At 41.5% G+C, this 10,250-nt stretch overlaps 1 protein-coding gene across 3 annotated transcripts; it reads right to left on the bottom strand.

Moving 5' to 3' along the window:
• Nucleotides 1-8,113: 8,113 nt before the first annotated feature.
• LOC121688764 (histone-lysine N-methyltransferase, H3 lysine-79 specific-like) lies at nucleotides 8,114-9,560 on the bottom strand. Of its 3 annotated transcripts, none has more exons than XM_042068586.1 (4): nucleotides 9,492-9,560; nucleotides 8,911-9,323; nucleotides 8,700-8,792; nucleotides 8,114-8,590 (listed from the first exon to the last, which is right to left on the bottom strand). In XM_042068586.1, the coding sequence occupies exons 2-4, from the start codon at nucleotides 9,265-9,267 to the stop codon at nucleotides 8,219-8,221; spliced, it is 822 nt and encodes a 273-aa protein (XP_041924520.1). In that variant the 5' UTR covers nucleotides 9,268-9,323; nucleotides 9,492-9,560; the 3' UTR covers nucleotides 8,114-8,218. The 3 variants fall into 3 exon arrangements, with proteins under 3 accessions (XP_041924520.1, XP_041924521.1, XP_041924518.1); XM_042068587.1 differs by having other exon boundaries at nucleotides 8,911-9,318; nucleotides 9,492-9,558; XM_042068584.1 differs by having other exon boundaries at nucleotides 8,911-9,555.
• Nucleotides 9,561-10,250: the final 690 nt, after the last annotated feature.

Genomic DNA, 10,250 nt, shown 5'->3' with positions numbered 1-10,250 from the left:
CAAAATGCAGCTGCTCGCACACTCACTAGGACTAAAAAATATGAACATATTTCCCCCATCCTAGCATCTCTCAACTGGCTGCCTGTTAAAAGTCACATTGACTTCAAAATATTACTTCTAACATACAAAGCCATAAATGGCCGGCCTGAATATATTAAAGATCTCCTAGTCCCATATAACTCACCTAGACCGCTACGATCACAGAATACTGGACTTCTTGTAATCCCAAGAATCTCAAAAACTACAGTAGGAGGCAGAGCTTTCTGCTACCGCAAACCCCTCCTCTGGAATAATCTTCCTCCCTCAATTCAATTTTTAAGTCAAGACTTAAAGCATAGCCTACCTCTTTTAGTGCCTCCTTAGGTATGGTGCAGTGTGGAACTTCGACCACCTCAGGGTTTTTTTGGAATGGACCACCCTGCTGTGTCCTCGTGTAACTGGCACCCCAGTCATGCGTGCGATGGTGGTCACTGACCATACCATGCACTGGTGTCGACTACCAGGGGCGTCGCCAGCCGATTTTACCGGCGCTTCTGCCCGGGGTAAATTGAGCTCAGCCCGGGTATAGCCAAAAAATGTTATTTAACTTTTTTATTTCGTTGTGCATTCTATCCAGTCGTAGCCTGTTAGAACAAGGAATACCGAACACTAAACTCTGACAAGGAGAAGCAGAACGGGCGGGGCTGGGCTTGGGGTTGGGTGGAGAGCGGCAGAGGGTCGCTTCGCTTCGCGGTCGGGTCTGAGATCAGTGGATCTGTGCTCTTAACTAACGTTACTGCTGTCAACTCACTGGGTGGTTCAGCGTCATAGGTTGTAGTAGGCCTAGGCCTAGCCTACGTTGAGAAAGCAGACGTGACATGGCCATGCAAAAAACAATTGAAACTGTTTGGCTTTTTCAAACGAAGGCCAAGGGTAAGAATTCATGTTTGCAAACTGAAATAAGCTTAGTCCTGTCCGACCAACTCCATAAAGGCCAGATATTAGTGTTGTTACCTATCTGATCGCTAGCTGGCTAGCAAGCTATCATTACACTAAGCAGGAGTCAAAATTAACTTTTTGAAATGTGAATACCATTCACTATCTTGAATATCTTCACTGACAAACGAAGTGGCGAAATTCAAATTCAAAGGGAGATCAACAGAAGGAGGTGCAGAACATAGGCGCCGATACCGGGTGCTCCGTCGCTCGAGCACCCACGGAAAATATTGAGCATCCACGTGTGCCAGCTTATAGTCTCGTCTAAATTTACATTAATTTAAAATCAAACATCACAGTTGTCTTTCATGATGTGATTGGCTATGTTGCTGTCAATCCCCTACTCCATATCCTAACCACCAGCGTCTCTCGTATGAAAATTCCTGACACTTCCCTGTCGGGTCTTCAGCCCCGAATGTTTAAAATAGCCCTGAATATCATTTTAAAAATAGTCTGACAAAGCTTATTGTTTTGTGACACAGCTAAACACTGGTACCTCATAGAACGTCTATAGCATAGCCTAGGTGGTCGCAACTCGCAAAAGTAAAGCAGATAGAAAGAACTCACGCAAATAGCCTACAACACGCAGGTTCATGCGCACGGGATAGAGAGCGCGCACACAGGTGTTTTATGATTGTTGGCTTCTGATGGTATCTTGCTAATTCACTGAAGAAAGACTTATGATTATTGGATAGAAAGAACATTCTGAAAAGGAAAGGAGTAAGGCAATGAGGAGCAATGCTATAGTGGAATACTCATGTTGCTGTATCAGCAGATGAGAAGGACCTGAGAGTGCCACTGACGACGTGACTGCCATAGGCTCACAGGTTGGTGAAGGAGAAAGCTACATCTAGCTGAGCCCAGTGACTATGCTTTTGTGAGAAGGCACACCATTCATAGGCCTAAGAATATCCCTGGCAGACTTTTACAAAAAATATGATACCATACACGACTTTTACACCAGTGTAGGATATGGCAAAATTTGAGAACCACTCCACTTACTGTCGGCTAATGCGCGCTTCTGGATGGACAGGCTATATCTCGTTTTTTTAACGGCGTGATGTCAACACGAAATATAATTTCTGTTTATAAAAACAAAGCAAAGTGTTTTTCCTTTTAGTTTGTGTTAACACAATTAACCTTCTGTGTTACGTAAACTGTTCAATCTTCTCAACTGTTCAGGAGTCAAACGACGGATCATGATAGGCGTAGTGTGACTGAAAGTGTACAAAAATTGTAAATTTGCTTAACAGCATTTAAGAAATGTTCTCGGGGGTGACGCCCATGGACTCCCGCAAACTGTAGCCTAGGCGTTTTGTGTGTCGGCCGCTGTTGATTTCCTAAAGTGTTGAAGTGCATACATTACTTCTCAAAAACCGTATGGCAACAATAGATGGGCGTTGTTATCGGCATTTGACCGATCCCAAGCCCCGCCCCCTTTTACTATGTCACAATGAGGACATCGGAGGACCTCGGTCAACCCATAGACGGTAAAATAAAGGGTCAACCTCGGTCAATTTTGAATTTTCTAGTGTCCATTCTGTATGACAATACGCCGGTTATGCGAATGCTATAATGCTTCTTTTGCGAGTAGCCTAAGTAACTAAATAACTAAAGAGCTCGAAAAGGTTCAAAGATAAGCCTGGGACACTTGTAGAAGTGGCATCCGATATCCTGACCGTGTGAAACGTTAACACACATAGGCCTAACTTTGCATAACTTTGGATAGGCTGCTACTTTTCAGTAAAGAAATCTGAGTGTGTACGAAAATGTTCCCTTTATTTGTGTTCATAACTACACACAAAAACATAAGTAAATCTGGTTTCCACTGTTGAAACGTCAACATAAGCCTACGCAAAACATTATACCTACCTTGCAGGAACTGAACTTGCACATTCATACGATTGGAAGACGCGAAAAAGGCTACACCTTTAATCACGTATCGCCTTACACACAACAAGAATACTTTCAGCTTTGCTACCTTGCCATGTTTAACTTGGGATAGAAGACTGTTCACAGAAATAAGCTAATGATCATTTTTTGAACAAACGCAATAATAGCCTACTGCATGCATTATTGATGGCTGATCGAGATAGCCAATGTCTTCTACAGATCGAATCATGTGCAGATTTAAAACTATGCTATGCAGTCTCAAAATATCCAATATTAGCCTAGACCTAGGCTACTACATTGCCCACATTTAAATTAATTATAGCATAAGCGGGCACTGATGAAGTCTAGTGCAAGACAAATCACGTCTGCAGATAGCCTATGTCATGCGTGGTATGGGTTAGAATGGTCATGCGTGTTATGGGTTAGAATGGTTTCTTTTCAATACACTTCTGTCATGTTTATTTTAACTCCTTCTAAAGCAGCCATTCAAAATAATAAGTAGGCTATCGGCCGACCGAAGAGAAGCTATCTCTCCACCTCCCCAACATGATCGAGCTGCTTAACAAGCTAGTCACTCTCCCAAGTTGCGTGGGAACCAATTGGATCTGCAGCACACTTGGTCCCGTCTTCTATTAATCCTCGAAATGTTAGATTTTGTTATGGACACGTCAACACCATATGTTCGCACAGACCCGTTTATTAATCAGAGTCACATCTGCAGCAAATAAGGTAAACTACCTGCTCGGGATAACGTGCTAATTGTTTATCAAGTTAACATGCATCCCATTAAGATCCACGACACCGGATTTGTTTGTCCTCAATTTGTAGTGTTCCACCTCGTTGATGACAGCGGACATTGTGAATGTGTCCTTCTGCATACTGAAGGCCTTTCTGATCTCTGTTTTTTGAATATATCAATATTACTTGACGCTCAGAAATCCAACACTGTTGCACTCGGCTAAATGGGGGTGTTGCGTCCCCATGTTGAACACGCGTTCTCGCACACTTTCCTGCAAACTTGTCCGACTTCGCAACAGTAACTATGGGACTGACAATGGGAGGAGGGGCTTGGGATCCCCACCGACGGAAACATAAATCGGCACCTATGGTGCAGAACATTTGCTTAATGATACATTACTGTACATGCAACCTCACACTTAAACGTGTATGTACCTAGTAATTCAATAATAAATAATTTGGGCAGTCTAATGTAGTCTGTTGTCTACTATAATAACACCTTTTATGTACTGTGTGTATATATAAAAAAATCTTTACATTTACATCCGGTCCAGCCGGGCTAAGCCCAGGTTGTCCTGAAAGTCTATAGAAACGCCCCTGTCGACTAACCTTCACCATGCCTTAGTTATGCTGCTATAGCATAGTGCTGTCATGTGTCACACCGTACAACCCCCCTCTCCCCCTTCCCTTTCTCTCTCAACTCTCTGTCTCTTGCCTATTCTCATATGGTATAACATAGTACCATTGATATGCTTATTGATATTAACCATTTTAATTTATAGTAATACTAACCCACTCTATATCCCCCCCCCCCCCCTTACCTTGAGTGCCCTATCATCGCCTATTGCTGTCCCCCTGCCTGGATTCCTGGCCAGTGCAGCCTATATAGCGACCCACTACTTGCCCTATGACAACTCCTAATCCCCCTGGACAATTCCATTTCCTACACTGGACTAGGCTATTTGAACTTTCTGACACTACATAGGATTCATGCATTATCATACTGGATATGTAACCATCCCACCTCTTGTAACATACACCTCAGGTGGCTTTAAACACCACGCTCTATTTTCTACATCTAACTAACTTATGCTTTTATCATATCATGTTAGGGCTGGGCGAAAAACCGATTTTATCGATTAACTCAAGTGTGCAGTTCACGTCGACTTGTTTGAATGAAAATCGGTTTTCTCTTTAACATCCGCTAACGCTTCCCTCTGGCCTCCCGTAGAATGAGCTCGGCCCTCCCTCCCCCAGCATAGAGCGCGCATTTACCAAATAGTGAGTGATAGTGATAGTAGTGAGTGACAACATGGCAGCAAGCAGGGAAGAACTCGTTCCGAAGAAAGGCACTGTGTCATCCGTCATTTGGAATTGGTTCGCGAGGTCAGATATGTATGAAGTCTGTTGCTAGCAAAGGCAGCAGTACGACAAATTTACTGCAGCACCTCAAACAAAAGCATCCTGTCGAATGGGAGAAATGTTGCGCGCAGCGGAATGAGAAAGACAGCAGCACCCCAAGCACCACACGCACAGCCGCTAAAATACAGTCCACCGTACCGCAAACGTTTTCAAACTGCATCCCATATGACAAGAATTCGGCCCGCTGGAAAGCCATAACAGATGCGATCACTATGTATATAGCAAAGGATATGGTGCCAATATATATACGGTGGAAAAGCCGGGGTTCATTAACATGATTAAAGTTTTGGACCCCAGGTATGTCCTACCTAGCCGAAAGTACTTCTCCGACGTTGCCTTGCCCAATCTATATAATAGCACAAGACAACGGGTCAAAAAAGAGTTGGAAGATGTGTCCTTTTACTCTGCCACCACAAATTTATGGTCAAGTCGGACGAAGCAACCATACATGAGTCTCACTGTGCACTTCATTAACAATGACTGGACTCGGCGCAGCGTCTGCCTTCAAACGGCATACTTTCCAGAGGACCACACGGGTGAAATTGTAGCCCAGGGGCTAAGAGATGCCCTCAACTCATGGAACCTTGCCGAAGACCGACTCATTTGTATGACTGCTGACAGCGGAAGCAACATGATTAAAGCTCTGAAGGACAATGCGTGGCCTAACCTGCAGTGCTTTGGACACAGATTGCACAATGCTATCGGTAAGTCTAATGGCTATCCATCAAGTGACATTTTTTACTTTAGCAAGACAATCTAAGTAATGCATCATGTAATTAATGCATCAAGCCAATATTATGACAAAATGGCCCCACCGCCCCACCGGGCATGTCTAAAGCCAGAGGTGGTAGATAGGCTTGCTAAGAATGTTTAGAAAAAAGCACCCTATACTGTCATGTACAGATAACTGATGCTGTTGAATGTTATGTTACATAAGGTTACATGTCATGTTACATTTTCACAGTTTACAATGGCAGTTTACAATGGCCGCTCTATAAGTGAAATTAAATTGAAATTAAATATAAGAATCTAGTTTATGGATCTATTTTTTGGAGGAATGGAGGAATATATTCTTTGGTAGGGCTCCGCTCCACCTGCACAAATGGACCAGCCGCGTCTGAGGCTTATATGCATAGAACATACGTGCACAGTGTAGGAATGTTGTGGTGGCCTACTTCATTTCCCATATGACAAATGCATGAAATCCAGTTGGCAAAAATAAATAAAACAAAAGAGATAAGGGATTTTAAGAGGACCATATACCTCTGCCTCAGGACAGAACTTTGCAAAAGTGGCGGAGGAAGTGGTAATGTTGCATGGGGTTTAGTTCAGACACACAGCTCTCTTTGTTATATACAACAATGTTAGGTGCCATACAAAAAAATATGGAGCGGTCTATATGGGATGCACATATAGCCAATTAGATTAAAAAAGGAATTGGTCGTGCATTTTTCTAGGAGCCTAGCCTATGTAAGTTTCTTATAATCCTTGTCTTCTTGTGACAATGTGAAAGGATTCAAACCTTACAGAGAAGTCCTGCTGTGGCAAAGACTTAAATATCACTCTCCCCTCAGTTACAACTGAAAAAGCTGTATGGGCTGAGATTCAGTAGCATCATTTTTTACACACTGATGCCACCTACAGGTGGCACCAAAAGACAGGTGAAATTTAGCTGGATGGGGTCATCACTGTCCTAACTGCTGGAGGAACAGAAGACTGTGAAATCCCTGATGTCCAAGCAGGGTGAGCTTGTGCCACTGGAATCGCAGATGGAGGGCTGGTCATCAGTCCTGGAAGTGTTGGTCGGTTGAGTCCGGTGTTGGTTGACAATGAAACCTGGGTTGATTGGTATGTGATTGTAGAAACATTTACATGAACAAGACAATTTCAAGAAAAGTAGAAAAGACAAAGTCAGCAGGTAAACATTAATTAAAGCATTCTGATTCTGCTCTGATTCTCTGCAAAATGTAGCATTTGGAAATGGATATGTATGATTTCACAATGTGGAACGAAAAAACAGTCCTCAGCCTATAGGCCTGTCTTGTGTATTGTGTTTGGTCAATACATTATTTCACTGTAAATGACCATCTCATCATACTCACTATGCTATACTCACATACTAAGAATACTTCTGAAGGGGAAAAAAATCAAACCATCGTATGAAAAGCCAATATATCCTGTATTCTGTACATCTTTTGTATTAAAACTCACTGTGTGTAATTTATTCAAACAAAATCAGATCACTGTTTAATGTGTCAAATTTAGCAAAAAAAGAGAGATGTTGTGCTATTAGGATGTGGGGTTGTTTTAACTGTGTGTAGTGTTTTGACAAAATTGGCCTGTTTTCAGAATTGTGCTTAAGTATTAGAGCTCCTACTTGCAGCCGTTTTCCAAAGCAGATACCTAAAACCAAAGAGCCAGCAATTTCATTAAAGCTGCATCATTGAGTATTGTATGATGTTATTGTATTGTTGTAGTAATTAATGGTGATTTTACGTGAGGGCCGGCAAATTCTCACAAAAACCACAACCTCTCTCAAACTCCCATTAGATTCCCATTTCTCCTATTAGACTCAAATATTTATAAAATAAAAAGAATTCAAGACATGTTTGTTTTGTTAACAAATTTATACATTGCTCTTTCCAAACTGAACATACCCTATTTTTTTTCAAGTGGTATGGATGACCTAACCATTCTTTTCTTTTTGCAGATAAAATAAAAAGTGTATTCAGCTGTTGATTTTCCTCATAATTTCTGCTGCCTCTTCAATGTACAGACCTTACAGACATTTCCTTTAGTCCCAGCCATTCCCCATTGATAGTAAAGAATAATAATAATCTGGAAATCACCTTCAAAGATGATAATAATAATCTTCTACTATAACAATAATAATAATAATAATAATAATCTAGTACCAAAGCTGAGAACTGCCATGCTTGCAATCATTTTCTTTAATGCTGATATCTCGACATCATGAGTTTCACATAGGATAAGTTCATACCACACACCCCAACTGATGCTACATCTTTTTACTTAGCAACATTTTTCCTAGCGACATTTACAATAAAGGAGTCTGAATTTGAAATGTTTCTCATTGCTGCTTTATTTAAATTTGGAATGATGTATTTCAGATCAGAATGTTCTGCGAGTGGTGGGACTCCAGGTGTTGAGAGAGAGAGACCCAGTTGACCTAGAAGCAGAAAAATCTCCGCCAGCCGGAGTGGGCTTCATCCGGGCGTCTGCGCTCTCTTTCGGCACGTTTTGAATCACGCTGCCGTTTGGCTTCTGCCTTTTTCTGCTCTGTAGCTTCCTTTTTCTCCATTTGCTCTCTCTGTTTCCTTTCTTTCAGCTGCCTTTTCTTCTCCTCCTTCAGCTCAGCCTTTTGAATCTTTTCCATTTTCTCTGTTTTCTCTTTTTCAAGCTTGGCTAACTCTTTAATTTTAGCTTTTAATAGTTTTGCCTCCTTTTGTTCAATCTTTTCTTGAAACTTTTGATTAATTGTGTCCTCCTTTATCTTATACTGCTGTAAAAGAGCATTCATGTCCTTGCTAAGGCAGAGATTCTGAGAACCAAACAAAGTGGAAGCAGATACATTGTTATATTTTGAAAACATCTGCATGACAGATGAGAAAAGACAACACATGTTTGTATGTATGGTACAAATACAGTACCTGACTGTCATCGCTGGGGATGGCCTGATTCCCTTGGAATTCACTCCACTTCAGGAAAACGCTAGGGATTTTGACTGAGGTATTTTCTGAAGCCTGAGAAATAAAAACAAACCAAATATTAAGCACTGTCACCCAGAGAAGAATGCTGTATCAAATCTCAAGAGTGCACTAACAACAGAATTTCATGTGAAAGAAAACTAAAAAAGGTTACATTTCCAAGCATCCAGGTATCTGCCAGGGTCCTCAGTTCAGACAACAGCCTCTGTTTAAAGACAGCTGTGGAGAGTGCTCCAGACAAGGTCATGTCTTCTATTTCTGTTGTCAGTCTATTAGGGGTTTTCAGCATACTTGACATATACTCACTGAAGCATTCATTGCACCTCTGGCCTTCTAAGGCTGTCAATAAATGCTTTTTTTCTCTTTGTAGACCTAATAATCGTTCATGCGTCTCCCTCAGCCTGGACGTCATATCACATGCAGCTTGCTCATGTTGCACTTTCATTTTTTTCAGCTGCTGATCCTTAGAGGCCAACAGATTTTCCATCTCCTTAATCAGAGCCTCTGCCATCTTGCTGGAGCTTTAGCAATGCTGAATTCACTCTGTAGGCTAATGTGGGGTCTGTGCTAAAAGGACAAAAATAATCAGGAATAATATCAAGGAAGCTTGAAAACAAGAATACCTTCTTCATTGAAGACCCTTAGTAACCAGTTTATATTTTCACTAGCCTAATCATTACAGTCTTAGTGTATCTTCATACCACTTTCGATGAAATTCTGCCTTAAAAACCTCACCTTACTAGAATGGCTGTGTAGCCTGTGTTTTCTTGAATCCGTGTATTGTTGATACTTTGTCGTCTTCATGCAAATACTGACACGAGAGTGTGCGCACCCTTTTTTATAGGTACTGGGGCATGACGTAACAAACATGCCCGTGACGTCATGCTATTGTAAGAAGCGCCTAAACGTTGTAGTAGTATGTGCTTAGAGTGTTTCTTTAACAGAAAGAAAGGTAAAGAAATAAACAGCACTTTTCAGCAAACCATGATGCAGGCATGGAGCAAGCCGTGTCACAGCTATGCTCTAGGACAGTCACAAAAGAGACCTAAACGACACAAGTCGACTTAAGAAAATACATTGAAAAGAGTCAATAAAGAACGTGGCATGCCTGACATTTAAGAAAAAAAGAAAACGAATCAGGTATGGAGGGTGCAGGTGCGCGTCACAACTCCTGCCAAACAAACCAACTAAACTACAGGCTATTTACAATCAATTTACCTAAGCTAAATAAAAAGATATATAATAACTCTGCCAGCACAGTCTACTCATAACTCAGTCAGCAGCAAGTAGGCCTACTACACAGCAAGCTAACATATAGGCCTATAGCCACGCTAAGACTTATGATAAAATGTTTTTGATATTGGTGCTGCATGAACACACACTTGTCATACTCAAAACTTGAAACTTCACCTACAAAGAACATAAGTTACCTGAAGATGATACGACAAAACAAGTCCAAGAGGAATAGAAATGTGGGGTCAGAAATTATTTGAG

Source organism: Alosa sapidissima, chromosome 17 (assembly GCF_018492685.1).
Source record: "Alosa sapidissima isolate fAloSap1 chromosome 17, fAloSap1.pri, whole genome shotgun sequence".
Classification (NCBI taxonomy): Eukaryota; Metazoa; Chordata; class Actinopteri; order Clupeiformes; family Clupeidae; genus Alosa; species Alosa sapidissima.
The sequence above is the reverse complement of the archived record's forward strand: the minus strand, read 5'-3'. Positions and strand labels throughout refer to the sequence as shown.